We start from the raw sequence: 16,110 nt of genomic DNA, 5'->3' as shown, positions 1-16,110 counted from the left end.
TTATCCCAAAATTTAGCATCTTAAAATAATATCTCACAAAGTTTCTGAGAATCAGGAACCTAGGAGTGGCTTAGACTGGATGGTCTGGCTTAAGATTTCTCACGATGTAGTAGTCAAATCTGGCTGGGGTTGCAGTCATCTATAAACTTGGATGGGACTGAAGGATCCACTTCCAAGATGGCTCATCCACTGGACTATTGGCTGCAGACCTTACCACTTGGACCTTCCCGTAGGGCTGCTTGACTTGACCCTAGAGAGAGTGAATGGCCAAGACAGGAGCCACAGTGTCTTTTATAACCTAAGTTTACAACTGACATGCCAACTCCTCCCTTACTCTGTTAGTCACTTAGACCAACTTAGTATAATGTGGGAGGGGACTGCGTAAGAATGTGTAAACCAAGCTTTGGCCAGTGTGGCTCAGTTAGTTGGGCATTGTTCCATGCACCAAAAGGCTGCTGGTTTGATTCCAGGTCAGGGTACAAGCCCAGGTTGCGGGATCCATCCTCGGTAGGGGATGTGCAAGAGGCATCCAATAGATGTTTTTCTCTTACATCAATGTTTCTCTCTAAAAATCAATTTAAAAAAATGAATGTGTAAACCAAGAGGCACGAAGATGACTGGGAGCCTTGTTGGGCTACCATATATTTATTGTCACATATACCAGTAAAAGCTTAGATAGTCAGTCCAGTGTTCACATGAGAGAATAATTCAGAGTACTCCTGAATACAGGGGCTAGCTGGCTCCACTTGGAATATCTGATCAGTGCTTCACTTCACTCGGGCTGAGTCAGGCCTGTACTGCCACATTGCTGGTTGTGTGTACAAGGTGATGGTAAGTGGCGTAGGAGGGAAGTCTCAGCTTACTAGTGACTGATCTGGTTTATCCTCTTTTTGTATAGGAAAGGTTCACGAGGAAATTGACAGGGTCATTGGTGCTGACCGAGTCCCTTCCTTCACTGACAAGGCCCAGATGCCCTACACAGAAGCCACTATCATGGAGGTGCAGAGGCTGACTATGGTAGTGCCGCTTTCCATTCCACATATGACCTCGGCGAAAACAGGCAAGTCTAGAACTTCCACCTTTGAATGGGAAGCCCAGCCCAGGGAAGTTGAGGTGAGGGTATGGTGACGGTCACCCACCTTGATCCTTCCAACAGTTTAGCACTGTGTCATGGATAATCAGATGTCCAGGGGATGCTTCAGCAGACAGTTGTCCATTATTGGTTGTACTGGCATTCTACACAGCTTGCTTTGTAAATGGCTTGCTCTTCAGAGCACAGATGCTCACAATGGTCAAACAAATTAAGCTGCCATCTGCGGTGGCTGCCTTGACAGAAGAAACTCTAGCATTGGCAAAGGCACCCACCTCTCCATCCTCTTCTTAGGGGCCAGAAGAGCTAGTATAAATATGGAATTAAGGTCTTCAACACCTTTTTGACTGGTCACGAGTATACTTGTGTTTCCACTCACATTAAGTAATTTTAAGGTCTTAAAGCAATGTAGAATTTTAAAAGAGCACTCTAGACTGTTTTCTTAGTGATGTTTGTTTAAGCTCAGATTATAAGAGGTGCGAGATACAAGCCACTTCACTGCTCGGCACTTATTTCAGCCATCCCTACTTTTCCTCTTTGCTATGCATGTCTTTTTCTCATCAGTTGTGACAAGAAATACATCGAATTCTTTCCATTCATCTTTTATTATGGCAAAAGTTTTAAAAAAGATGTGTCATGGCAGAGAAGAATGTTAGAGTGAATTATATGCAGATACTGAGTCTGATTGGCAGAGTGACTTTGGTAGTCAGCTGGAAGATAGTACCTTGTCAGAAGATAGTAATGAGTTTGACATTAGACTATAAAGAAGGCAAAAGAAATGTGATAGTATCCAACAGTGAAAGTGATTCTGAAGAAGAATGTGCAGAAAAAGACATTTTAACTGGAGGATTATACAAACACTAGAGGCCTGATGCATGAAGATTTGTGCAAGAATGGGCCTTCCTTCCCCTGGCTGCCGGCACCGCCTTTGCTCAGGCCGGAGCCACCTTTTTGCCTTTGCTCCGGCCCAGAGTCGCCTTTCCGCCTTCCCACGCTGCCCAGAGGCCTGGAGCGGCTGGGGCAGTGCAGAATGCCTGCGTCATCACCATGGCGATGATGCAAGCATCCCACCCCCAGCTGCTAGACGCCTAAATATGCAAATTAACCCACCATCTTTGTTGGGTTAATTTGCATACTCACTCCTGATTGGCTGGTGGGTGTCACGAAGGTATGGTTAATTTGCATCTTTCTCTTTTATTAGTGTAGATTTCAGTCATAACTGTTCAATCTGAAGACCCATAAAGTATAAGTGAAGTAACCAATTTTTTTATAAGAATTTTTCAATCTCATTACTTCTCAAACCAATTTATACATTAGCACATGGAAAAATACCACAAAACCTCTGCTAAAACTTCACTAGAGATGGACATTACTTATATGGATATAAAGAAGTTTCTTGGTTTAATTATATATTTTAAAAAATCTTTATTGTTCAGATTATTACAGATGTTCCTCTCTTTCTCCCCCCGATAGCTCCCCTCCACCTGGTTCCCACCCAACTCCAGGCCTCCCCCATGACACTGACCTCGTCCATAGGTGTTAAGTTCTTTGTCCAATCTCTTCCTGCACCCCCAAGAATTGTCAATCTGCTCCATTTCCATGCCCCTGATTCTATTACATTCACCAGTCTGTTCTGTTCATCAGGTTTATTCATTTGATTTTTAGGTTCACTTGTTGATAGATATGTATTTGTTGTCACTTTGTTGTTCATAATTTTTTATCTTTACCTTTTTCTTCTTCTTCCTCTTCTTAAAGAATACCCTTCAGCATTTCATATAATACTGGTTTGGTGGTGATGAACTCCTTCAGCTTTTTCTTGTATGTGAAGCTCTTTATCTGACCTTCAATTCTAAATGATAGCTTTGCTGGGTAGAGTAATCTTGGTTGTAGGTTCTTGCTATTCATCACTTTGTATATTTCTTGCCACTTCCTTCTGGCCTGCATAGTTTCTGTTGAGAAATCAGCTGACATTCGTATGGGTACTCCCTTATAGGTAACTGTTTTTCTCTTGCTGCTTTTAAGATTCTCTCTTTGTCTTTTGCCCTTGGCATTTTAATTATGATGTGTCTTGGTGTGGTCCTCTTTAGATTCCTTTTGTTTGGGGTTCTCTGTGCTTCCTGGACTTGTAAGTCTATTTCTTTTACAAGGTAGGGGAAGTTTTCTATCATTATTTCTTCAAATAGATTTTCAGTATCTTGATCTCTCTCTTCTGGCACCCCCATAATTTGGATGTTGGTACACTTGAAGTTATCCCAGAGGCTCCTTACACTATCTTCATATTTTTGGATTCTATTTTTCTTTTTGCTTTTCCAGTTGGGTGTTTGCTTTTTTGTATTTCAAATCTTTGACTTGATTCTTGGAATCCTCTAGTCTGCTGTTAGATCTCTGTATATTATTCTTTATTTTAGTCAGTGTGTGCTTAATTTCTGATTGGTCCTTTTTCATATCCTTGAGGGCCTCACTGAATTTTTCGGAGGTTTCTAGAAGATTCTTGAGTAACCTTATTACTGTGGTTTTGAACTCTATATCCAGTATTTTGCTTTCCTCCATTTCTGTCATTTGTGACCTGTTTCTTTGTCTACGCATTCTGGCTGCTTCCCTGTGTTTGTTTCTGTGTACTAGGTAGCTGCTAAGTCTCCTTGAGTTGACATACAGGGTGGGGAAAATGTAGGTTTACAGTTGTTCAGATGAAAAATAATATAATTATCAAACAATAATACAAGGATAAACTATGTTTCACAAACTCCAACTGTAAACCTACTATTGCCCACCCTGCATAGGCACTCAGATTCACTCATAACAAGGAATTTACCTCCCAGGAGACAGCTCATGATGTAGAGGCTTAAATTAGTTATGAGACTGTTGTAGAAGGCAATCACTTATAAATGGCATTATAGCATTTAACAATTTCTTTGGTACAAATTAAATTCACTGTGTATGCAGTATCTTTTGGGCATCTCTTAAAGTGCATATGAATTTTTCAGCCAATTATGAGACAATGCTGACTTCCCTGTACATCCCTTTACTTTAGTTACCTTTCTCATTATTGTGTAGACATAAGAGACTGTAAAATATAAAATTTTATACAAGTACTAGAGGCCTGGTGCACAAATTCGTGCATGGGTGGGGTCCAGCTGACCTGCCCCAGCAGAAGGAGGGGTCGCTGGTGGTTGGCAGGCCAGCCCCACTCCCAATTGGGGTGGGTGGGGCGACCAGAGAGGGGATGTCCAAGGGGGAGGGGCCAAGGGCAGTTGGCAGGCCAGCTCTGCCCCCTGGCAGAGCTCCAGGTCGAACTCCTGGTAGAGGGGACAATTTGCATATTAGCCTTTTATTATATAGGATTAGGAATGTCTATTCTTTGGGAAAGTTTACCTGGTATGCCCTGTGATTTCTATGTGTTTTCTTTTCATTATAATGTTGTTATGGTTTGATCTAATGCATTAATTCAACATTTGTTGAAACAACTCTCAAGCTGGATCCTGGGGTAGTATGGAGAAAGAGATGCCAATTGGTAAGGTCTTGCCCCTGCCTGCAAATACCTCAAGGTCTAGTCTCAGCAAATTAAGAGCTTGGAATGTCACTAGGTATTTTTTAGTTAGTAATGTTTAAAGAACTATTAGTAAAAAGCATACTGAATGACACTGATTTTTGTTTGTTTGTTTTAGTGCTCCAAGGGTATACTATTCCTAAAGGCACAGTGATACTACCCAACTTGTGGGCAGTGCACAGAGACCCAGCCATTTGGGAGAAACCTGATGATTTCAACCCTAATCGATTTCTGGATGATCAAGGACAACTTATTAAAAGAGAAACATTTATTCCTTTTGGGATAGGTAAGTTAACTTTATTTTCTTAATGACATAATTAAAAATGAAGTAGAACCAAAAGAATATTTTATTATTTCATAATACTGTTTTAAAAATGTTTCTTTCCAGGCAAGCTAATATAAGAGATAAATCATTTAGATAATACATCTCCACTATGTTCATTTCAGATTTTAAAAACTAAAGGAAAGCAATTTGGTTTTAAATCTTTAAATATGCCTAGGAATCTTCATCTCTGAACTGCTCTGGTGATTGATTGTGTGCCAGGGAACTGCTGGAGTTCAGAGCAGCTTTTGACTGTCTGATGGCTGGTGGGTGAGAGGGGTTCTCTATTCTCAGCAGCCGCTCCTTTAGGTTCCTAGAGAAGGAATACTCCGGAGAGTCTTAATCTGATTTATTTTCTCCCTAATCATCCAGGTAAGAGCACAGGAAAGAAATAAGTAGGTATATAAGTAGGAGGAGATAAGAATCAGATCTGTCTCTACTTCCTGTCTAGGATGAAAATAGATATTTATGAGTAGGAGTTAAAATGTGAGCTTCATTTGTAAAAATTCTAATCAGCATTACTGTGGGAGGTCATGTGGCATATGTGGCAATTTTATTTTAAAATTCTATATTTGTATTTAAAACAATTTAGATATTTCATATAAATGTGTCCTTTTAGAGACAGGAAAAGAGGTGGTATTATAATGCTTAATTTTTTTTCTGCTCTTATTTTAGGGAAGCGGGTGTGTATGGGAGAGCAGCTGGCAAAGATGGAACTATTCCTGACATTTGTGAGCCTGATGCAGAGTTTCACATTCGCTTTACCGAAGGATTCTCAGAAGCCCATGCTGACTGGAAAATATGGTCTAACTTTAGCCCCGCATCCATTTAATATAACCATTTCAAAGAGATAAAGAACATCTCTGAAAGGAGATGGTGAACAGGATGTAAATACATGTCTTTCTAAACACATTCTTCTTTCTACACTTGACAGCGGATCCAGCAACTTAGTGGATCCAGGGTAGGCTCAGGTTGGAGACTAAAAAGAGGGTAGAACATATGGGAGCTTTCATCTCCAGGCTCCTCAGCCATTTTAGTAACGCCTGTCTGTGACTTAGGGAATGGGGCTAGAGGACTGGACTGGGAAGCAGGAGATCTGGATTTTATTCCCAGTGGCTTCTACCAATGAGCATTTCTTCTCATCTCAGTGCCTTAGTCATTTCATGTGGTAACAAAACTTGCCTTCTCTCTCAGAATTAAGAAGGTCAAATGCCCTATACCTTTCCTAACATCACCAAAACACTGTTAAGTTCTGAAGAACACATTTAGGAATGGAAGGAAGACCGACCTGTTTCAGACCTGTGACAACATGAAAGTGGAGCTCAGACTTGAATACTTTGTCAGAAAAGGATGAGAGTTTAGACTGAGTTAGAGTTTTTCTTGCCACAGATCCTATGCCAGTTGGGGGGTGGGGTGAGGGTTGTTCTTGTTAATCTTTTTATGATTTTAGTTTTTACTTTTTGTAGACATGGGAGGAAGTGGACCCTGTTCCAGTAATGTTGAGGAAAGGTCATAGTCTGAATTTATATGTCTACCTTCCATTTCAACTACATGACAGTCAGACTAGCTGAAGACGTGGCTTCATGGCAGAATTCCTTTCTGCTGAGTTTACTTGCAAAGATATAGCTCTACCCTTTGACTTGTGCCCTAAATAGTGAGCTTGGGAATTATGATACTAGGATTCATTGTAGTGAATTCTTCTCTAGTCTCCCTGCTACCAGGCCTAAGGTATTGCATCCTTAAATACTATCAAAGACAGTAAGAAATTCTTATTAAAATACCTAAATTGTTTCTTAATAAAGAAGGCCCCTCAAGAAGAGCAGTTCTCAAGAAAGGTAACAATCTCTTTCAGGGGGTGTTTGGAAATGTATGGGTGTATTTTTGGTTATCACAATGATGGGGGTGCTACTGGCCTTTTGCTGCCTTAAGGCCTGGATACCAAATGTCTGAGCAATTCTGTACAAGAACTGCCCTGCCCATTATGCCAGTATTGCTCCCAATGAGAACACAGTCCAAAGAATGACGAGCCTTTTCCTTTATTCATCCACAGTACTCCTTCCATATATAGAAGTAATCATGATAATAATATAAACAACTCTATTTTTTAGCTTTTCCTTCCGCTGGTACCATATTCAATGATTTACTTGTAGGCATACATGATCCTTACAGATTATTAAGAGGATGCCATTTTATAGCTGATAAAGCTAAAACTTAGATATTTAGGTACCTAATGAAAAGGTTCATTTCAAATTTACCAGTCTTTGTGCCTGGAGAGTTCTCTCTAAACCACTTCTCTGTACTGCCATCACTTGATCCCTAGAAGCCTACCTACCCCTCTGCATTTTCAATATGGACAAATGAAACAGGCTAATCTTTAGGTGCCTTGAGGATTTTTGTTAATTAATAAAGAAAACACAACTAATAAACTAAATGCCCAGGAACAAACTGTAAGTAAATGGAGAGGCTGTGATATGGATTTTAGATAAGACACATGTGTGGTTTAAAGTGCACCTTGAGCAGGACAGTTTGTTCCTGATCTGGAATTTCATAGGCTTTTGAATTGCACTAGTAATTTGGGATTAGCAAGTTTATTACTCCTTAATTTATACATGCTTAATTTCAACTTTCCTAACAAAACAGTTCATAGCTTATTTGAGGAAAAAAACTGTTTTATGTGTGACTATATTGAAATCAGATGTTTATTAAACTCTTAAATATAATATCTCACAGTGTAGCACTTTAAAAACAGCTTTATATGGCTAGTCACCAAAAAGGCTATTAATGCTTTCCTTGATCATGTTGACATTTTACGATTTTATACTTTATGATTTGTTGAAATGTAAAAACTGTAGCACTTTGTTTTATAAATTTGCCTAATTTTTAGTCTTCATCTTTAGCATAATGTTATGCTTTTATTAAACATTTTAGTTTACCTTTGATAGTCTCATGTGTTTGTTGTTGTTGTTGTTTGTTTTAACTGCTAAACCAAATTCTGTTTTACCAGATGTCAAGTTAGGAACTGGAAGAGGGAGTAAACCTCCAAAAAGAAAGAGATAGCCACAGTATTATATAAGCATGTAGACAGTTGGGTAATACACTTACTCTCACAACTGTATCACAGCCCAAGTTGCTTATTTGCCAAGTCAAAGTCCAGCATTATTTAAGGAAAGGATGAACCTAAACAAGCTCTTGTGGCAAAGTATTTTTTAAATTTATTTTTTAAAATTTATTTTTCAATTACAGTTGATATACAATATTATACTAGTTTCAGATATACAACAGTGCCTAGTCATTCATATACCTTATGATGTGATCACTCCGATAAATCTAGTGCCCATATGGCACTATATATAATTACAGTATTATTGACTATATTCCCTAAGCTGTACTTTACATTCCTGTGACTATTTTTATAAGTGACAATTTGTACTTCTTAAACCCTTTACCTTTTTCACTCATTGCCCCAACCCCTCTCCCATCTGGTGACTATCAATTTATCTTTATCCATAAGTTAGTTTCTGTTTTGTTTATTTTGCTTTTTAGATTTCACATGTAAATAAAATCATATGGTATTAGTCTTTGTCTGACCTATTTCAGTCAGCATACTATGCTTTAGGTCCATCCATGTAGTTGCAAATGGCAAGATTTCATTCTTTTTTTATAGTTGAGTGATATTCCATTCTATATATGTACCACATCTGCTTTATCCACTTATCTATCGATGGACACTTAAGTTGCCTCTAGATCTTGGCTACTGTAAATAACGCTGCAATAAACATAGTGGTGTATGTATCTTTTTGAATTCGTGTTTTGGATTTCTTCAGATAAATATCCGGAAGTAGAATTGCTGGGTCACATGGTGGTTATATTTTTAGTTTTTTGAGGAACCTCAATACTGTTTTTTATAGTGACTGCACCAATGTACAACACCAACAGTGCACAAAAGTTCCCTTTCCTCCACATCCTCGCCAACACTGTTTGTTGATTTATTGATGATAGCCATTCTGACAGGTGTAAGGTGATACCTCATTATAGTTTTAATTTGCATTTCTTTGATGATTAGTGATGTCATGAAGCTTTCCATCTGTTTTCTTCTAAGAGATTTATAGTTTTAGCTTTTATGTAAAGTTATTTTTATCCATTTTGAGTTCATTTTTGCACATGGCATGAGGTAAGGATCGAATTTCATTCTTTTACATGTGGATACACAGTTTTCCCAGCACCATTTGTTGAAAAGACTGTCTTTTCCCCATTGAATGGTCTTAGTACCCTTGTTGAAAATGATCTGCCATATATGCAACTTGATAAACACTATCTTTTAGAATAATGAATCATAAAACTGTTTTTACTAACAGCAGAATGAACAAATGAAATCAAATAGAAAGCACAGACCTATATATTCTAGTGTATAAATGTGGCATCACACTATGAAGAAACAGAAAACAATATTTAAAAAAACAGAGCTAGTAACTGGTTAATTATTTATAAAATTAAAGTAACATTTTCCCACTTTCCACACATCAAAATTAACCCCCCAAGGTCTAAAAGTAATAATAATGTATCTGTATATATCTATGTATGAGACTTTTGATATAAGAATGGGGAGCTACTTTTCTAAGCATAAAAAAGTAGTTGCTCAATCATAAAAATAAAGCAGAATAGATTTAATAATGTAAAAATAAAAAACTATTGCCAAAAAATAATTGGCAAACCATAAAAAATTATTGTATCATCTTTGGCAAAACTTTAATATCCTTAATGTACAAAGTGTTAATAATTTGATTAGTAGAATATCCTACTTTTAAAAATAAGCACAAGATACAAAAAATATTGAAAATACAAATGACCAATATATGAAATAATATTTAAATTCTTCAAAAATGCAACTAAACAGTAAGATACTATTTTTTACCCATTGGAATTTAAAGGTAATTTTACAGAGGAAATAATTGATAAGTGAGATGCATTCATATACTATTGGTGGCAATATAGATTGGAACTACATTTCTGGATAACACTTAAGTATAAGCACAAAGGTCCTTAAAGTATCTGTTTCTAAATGAGTGGTATACCAGACTTGATCCTGGAACAATATACTATATTAAGGGAAAAACAACAACAGTGAATCCCAATAAAACCTGGAGTTTAGTTAATAGTATTGTACCAATTTAATTTCTTATTTTTTGGCAAAGGTACCATGGTTATGTAAGATGTCAAAATCAAGGGAAGCTGGGTGAGGGGAATATATGAACTCTCTATACCATCTCTGCATATTTTCTGTAAGTCAAAAATCATTGTAGGACAGTGAACAGCATGGCGATGTGAAGGACCTCCAGGTCTCTCCTCTTGAAGTTACAAGTTGGACAACTATAATTCTACAAAGGATTCCCTGCTGACACTCATTGAGACACCTGAATGTGGGCATATCTGAGCAAATGGCAGAGACAGGACGGGAGGTGAGGGGAAGATAGAGACAGAAGCCTTGTGCAGTCTGGTGCCTACTCTGGCTCCAGCAGACAGGATAGCAGTGATCAGTTGGGTTGTAACCTCCACAAGGCAAACTGGAGGGGCAGAGGCAGTAATTGGGCCTGGGTGGCTGGCACACATTGAGGCTGGGCCAAGAAGCAGAGTAGCAGTATAAAGGGTTCCAGCATTCCTTATCCCACTTGCACCAGACAGAGGATTTAGCAGAGCTGGGAACCAGCCCACCCCACCCACCTGTGGCCTAATCTGGCCGTAAAATCCTTACTTGGCTGAAAAAAGGAGCTGGAAAAAACTTTTCAGCTTATGTCGTCTGTGAACAGCATGGTGATGTGATGGTCTGTACCCTTTGTCTAAATCCACTGAAGAGAAACAGAGTCCCAAATATGTGAACCAGTTTGCCCCTGCCCACCTTTCCCCACCCATAGCAGCATAGCCTGGTAGAGGCAGCTGGGTCCACTCAGACTGAGCAGCTCTGGCTGGTGGCTTTTGGCTACAGGAAGGCAGCATCAGGAACATACAGAAGACCCATACCCTGCCATTTCCAAATCTAGTGATAGACACAATGAGATAGAGACAACCCAATGTAAATGGGATGCCCACCTACATAGGAAATATGAAGCGTTTTTCATGGTGGAGGTACACGGCTCGAGATTCCAGAATAAAAATTAGTGCTTTAGCACCACCTACTGGAAAACAAAAGAAAAACTTCTACTTAACAACTTGTTAAAACACTGAAGTGACGAGTAATTTTTTTTTTTTTAAGTTTCCATTCCCACAAATGCTCAGGAAGAGAAGTAATCCACAAAGCACAATGAATAACCAAGTTAACAAGGGCATTTAGAAAAAAATCTCCAGAAAATAAAGGCATTGAATACTGTGATTTAAGTGACAGAGAATTCAACTGTGGTTTTTTTTAAAAAAAAACCTCAATGAGGTACAAGAAAACTCAGAGAAATAATTCAACACACTCTAAAAATCAATGGACAAGAAAAGTATTTTACCAAAGAGACTAAAACTATAAAAAAGAACTAAACAGAAATTCTGTAGCTAAATAACTCAAAACAATGAGATCAAGAATGAACTAGCGAGCTTATGAAATTGAGCAGACCAGATGGAAGAAAGAATTACCGGTATAGAAGACAGAAATTTAGAAATGACCCAGGTGGAATAAGAGAGAATCGAGAGTAATAAAATAAATAAATAAAAAGAAAGAACTCTACAAGAACTATCTGACTCCATTAGATAGAGCAATATAAGAATAATGGATATATCAGAAGGAAAAGAGTGGGAGAAGGGAACTAAGAGCCTATTAAATTTTATTAACCAATCTTATCCCAAATAAATTCAACAAAATGCTAAGAATAAAAGATTCTATTCAAATAAATAATCAACAGAAACTTCCCAAATCTATGGAAAGAATTGGATCCTCAAATCCAAAAAAGCTAATAGAATACCTAATTATTTAAATCCATAAAGGCCTTCTCCAAGGCATAATATATTAAAACTGTCAAAATTAATGACAGTTTAAGAAAAAATTCTCAAGGCCAAGGAATAGAAGATGAGAACATATAAAGGAAACCCCATTAGATCATCATCAAATTTTCCAGCAGAGACCCTACAAACTAGCAGACCATGGAATTAAATATTAAAATTATTGAAAGAGAGAAATCATCCAGTAATAATATAACCAGTAAAGTGATGCTTTGGATATGAGGGAGAAATAAAGACTTTTCCACATATACAGAAGTTGAAAGAATTTACCACCACAAGACCTGCCTTATAGTAGTAAGAAATGCTGAGACTTCCAGTCAAGATGGTGGCATAGATAAACATGGCACTCACATCTTCCCACAACCATATCAAAATTACAACTAAACTACAGAACAACTATCATCAGAACTGCCTAAAATTTAGCTGAATGGAAGTCCTACAACTAGGGATTTAAAGAAGCCACAACGAGACTGGTAGGAGGGGCAGAGATGTGGAACACCCACGTGTGACAGATAAAAATTGGGAGGGATAACTTGGCTTCAGAGGAGTGAGGGGTATCAGCCCAACACCAGGCCCCCAGGCCCAGGGTTCCAGTGCTGGAAAGAGAAGTTCTCATAATTGCTGGCTATAAAAACCAGTAGGGGTTGAGGCTGAGTAAGATGGAGGCTGCTGGAGTCCCAGCCAATTCTTCTTAAAGGGCCTGCACACAGACTTACTTTGATTCACTCCCTCTGAGCTCCAGCACTGGGGTAGCAGCTGAAAAGGCACCAGGGATATTTGTGGAGGAATTGAATTGTCTGGAATCAGGATGAGAGCTGGGGAAGGGGGGGAGCAGCTTTCTCCCAGACAAAAGTGCTGGCAGAGGCCATTGTTCTTTTGATAAGCCCTCCTACAACAGAGCTGGCAGGAGGGTGCCATATCTATCACTGTTTACTCTGCCCTGGTGATTCCCTGAGATCTCTACCCCACCAAATTCGAGGGTCTACCCAAGCAGTTTCTAGAGGCTTTTCCATAAGAATAGCCTGTCTTGGCGCATGCTTCATACTTTTACTAAAATCCCTCAAACAAGCAGCATCTGGTCTCTTTGTACCCCATACCTCTTGCTAAGTGGCCCTAGACCTGACAGTAGAGACAGCCAGCCTTGGTTCACAGTTTGGCCTCTCCCAGGCACCTCCAAGCCCAGCACAAAAGCAGCCAGCTACAGATTGCTCTTTACCTCATGCTGGATGGTCCTAGGCAACGCCCAGGTGGTGACTGACTTTGCACCTCTGGGAGGCCCCAAAACCAGTGCACCCAATGGACAACTTCAGGGGCAGATTTGGTGGACACCAATGCCCTGCTGACACAAGTCCTACTCCATCAGGTTGTCCCCTAGCAGCTCCTCCACTTTACTCGCAGCTAGTCTTTGAAGCCGATCAGCCTAGGGATCAATACTTCCTGATGATACCAATAGCAATCAAGGCTCAACTACAATAGGACAGTGCACACAGCTCACAAAGAGGCACACCTGGAGTGCCCAGCTTAGGTGATTGGGGAGGATGTGCCATTGGGCTCTATAGGACACCTACTCTACAAGGTCACTCTATCAAGTCAGGGAGACGTGGCAGCTCTACCTAATACATAGAGACAAGCACAGGGAAGAAGTCAAAATGAGGAAATAAGAAATAGGTCTCAAATAAAAGAGCCAGATGAATCTCCAGAAAAAAGAACTAAATGAAATGGAGCAAGCAAATTACCAGATACAGAGTTGAAAACAATGCTTATAAACATGCTTAAGAAACTTAGAACTTCAACAGCATAAAAAAAAAAAAGACACAAAAACCATAAAAAAGAACCAGACAGAAATGAGGGATCCACTAACTGAAATGGAGTAGATGGGAAATCAACAGTGGAGTAGATGAAGTTGAGAATCAAATCAGCAATTCAAAATATAAGGAAGCAGAAAACATTCAATCAGAACAGCAAAAAGAAAAAAAAGCATCCAAAACAATGAGGATAGTTGTAAGGAGCCTCTGGGACAACTTCATGCATACTAACATTTGCATCGTGGGGGTGTCAGAAGGAGAAGTGAGAGAGCAAGAAATTGAAAACCTATTTGAAAAAAAAAACAATAGAAAAGTACTCTAACCTGGTGAAGGAAATAGACATACAGGTCCAGGAAGCAGAGTCCCAAATGAGATGGACCCAAAAAGGCCCACATCAAGACATATCATAATTAAAATGCCAAAGGTTAAAGACAAAGAATCTTAAAAACAGCAAAAGAAAAGCAGATAGTCATCTACAAGGGAGCTCCCATAAGGCTGTTAGCTGATTTCTCAACAGAAACTTTGCAGGTCAGAAGGGATTGGCAAGAAATATTCAAAGTGATAAAATGCAAGGACATACAACCATGATTACTCCACCCAGCAAAGCCATCATTTAGAATTGAAAGACTTATAAAGAGCTTCCCAGATAAGAAAAAGCTAAAGGAGTTCATTACCACCAAACCATATTACAAGAAATGATCCCCAATAGGGGTGTGCAATAGGCAGCCAATCAATGATTCTCTCTCATCATTAATGTTTCGGTCTCTTTCTCCCTTTCCCTTCCTTTCTGAAATCAATAAAATATATTTTTTTAAAAAGAAGAGAAGAAAAAGATAAAAAATATGAATAATAAACAGACTGGCAATAAATCCATATCTATCAACAATTACTTTAAATGCAAATGGGTTAAATGCTCCAATCAAGATATACTGTGGCTGAATGGATAAAAAAACAAGATCCTTATATATGCTGTCTACAAGAGACTCAATTTAGATTGAAAGCAAACACAGACTAAAAGTAAAGGGGGGAAAAGATATTTCATGAAAATGAAAATAAAACAAGTGAAAAAGCTAGGGTAGCAATACCAATAACAGATAAAATAGACTTTAAAATAAAGGCTATAGTAAGAGACAAAGAAGGACCCAGTAACTCCACTTCTGGGTATTTATCTGAAGAAACCCAGAACATTAAATTGAAAAGACATATACACCCACATGTTTATTGCAGCATTATTTACAACTAGAGGCCCAGTGCACATAATTCGTGCACAGGTAGGGTCCCTAGGCCTGGCTGGCAATCAGAGACAATCTGTGGGGTGACTGGAGGGCCACTGGGACCCCCGCTTGCACCCGCCTTGGTCTGGCACCGCCCCCTCACCTGCTCCACCATCCTGCCTTGGTCCCGCTCTCATTGGGCCCCATCGGGGCTGGCAGTGCCTCCACTGCTGCCTGTTGCCAGCGCCGCATCGCTGACAACCACCATGTTCCGTGCCACCCCCTGGTGGTCAGTGCACATCTAACTCCTGGTCAGTCGAACTCCTGCCCATGGGAACAATTTGCATATTAGCCTTTTATTATATAGGACTAGAGGCCCAGTGCATGAAATTCATGCACGGGGCGGGGGGTGTCCTCTCAGCCCGACCTGTACCGTCTCCAATGCAGGAGCCCACAGGGATTGGGACTAGACTGGCAGCTGGACATCCATCTCACAATCCCGGATCTCTAGCTCCTAACCACTCACCTGCCTGCCTGCCCTAACTACTTTCCCCTGCCAGCCTGATCCCCCGAACTGCCCTCTCCTGCCGACCTGGTCACCCCTATTAACTATTTTTTTAAATCTTATCCCCTTCACACACAATTGTATTTGACTTCCTTATTGGCTTCTCCCTCTCACACAATTTTTCTCTCTCCTTTATGTAACTGTTTCCTACTGACTCATCATTTATAAACTTTCTTTCCTCTTTATTTCCTACTTCTGCTCCATCATCCTTCTTCCCATCTTTCTCCTACCCTCCCTTCCTCCCCACATTCCTTCTTTCCTTTATCTTTACCCCTCCCTCCCCTTTTCCTTCCTTTCCACCTTAATTTTTTCTTCACTTCCTCCCTCAGACCTGCTTTGCTCCCTCCCCCATTTCTTCCTTCTTCCCATTCTCCTTTTAAACTCTACTGGCTCCCCTTTAAAACTTTCCTTCTCTCCCTCTTTCTCTCTCATCCTACCTTTCCCATACACTCTTCTCTACTTACTTCCACTGTTTTAACCTTTTGCACTCAGATGTCGAGTGTGACTCGACACGGTTAGCATAGGTAGCAGGAATCGAGAAAAAAGCGAGTGCAAAGGGTTAATATCTATCTATCTACCTGTCTAATTATTC

The 16,110-nt window shown here is 39.5% G+C and overlaps 1 protein-coding gene across 1 annotated transcript in view; it reads left to right on the top strand.

The window, feature by feature from the left end:
• The window catches only part of LOC103293873 (cytochrome P450 2U1), a 30,993-nt gene extending 22,232 nt beyond the window's left edge, over positions 1 to 8,761 (top strand). The window contains exons 3-5 of the mRNA XM_008150258.3: positions 899 to 1,060; positions 4,756 to 4,923; positions 5,635 to 8,761. Coding sequence (XP_008148480.2) covers positions 899 to 1,060; positions 4,756 to 4,923; positions 5,635 to 5,813 — 509 coding nt within the window. The 3' untranslated portion in view covers positions 5,814 to 8,761. The remainder of the gene's footprint in view (positions 1 to 898; positions 1,061 to 4,755; positions 4,924 to 5,634) is intronic.
• Positions 8,762 to 16,110: the final 7,349 nt, after the last annotated feature.

Source organism: Eptesicus fuscus, chromosome 2 (assembly GCF_027574615.1).
Source record: "Eptesicus fuscus isolate TK198812 chromosome 2, DD_ASM_mEF_20220401, whole genome shotgun sequence".
Classification (NCBI taxonomy): Eukaryota; Metazoa; Chordata; class Mammalia; order Chiroptera; family Vespertilionidae; genus Eptesicus; species Eptesicus fuscus.
This window is presented reverse-complemented; position numbering and strand designations above follow the sequence as displayed.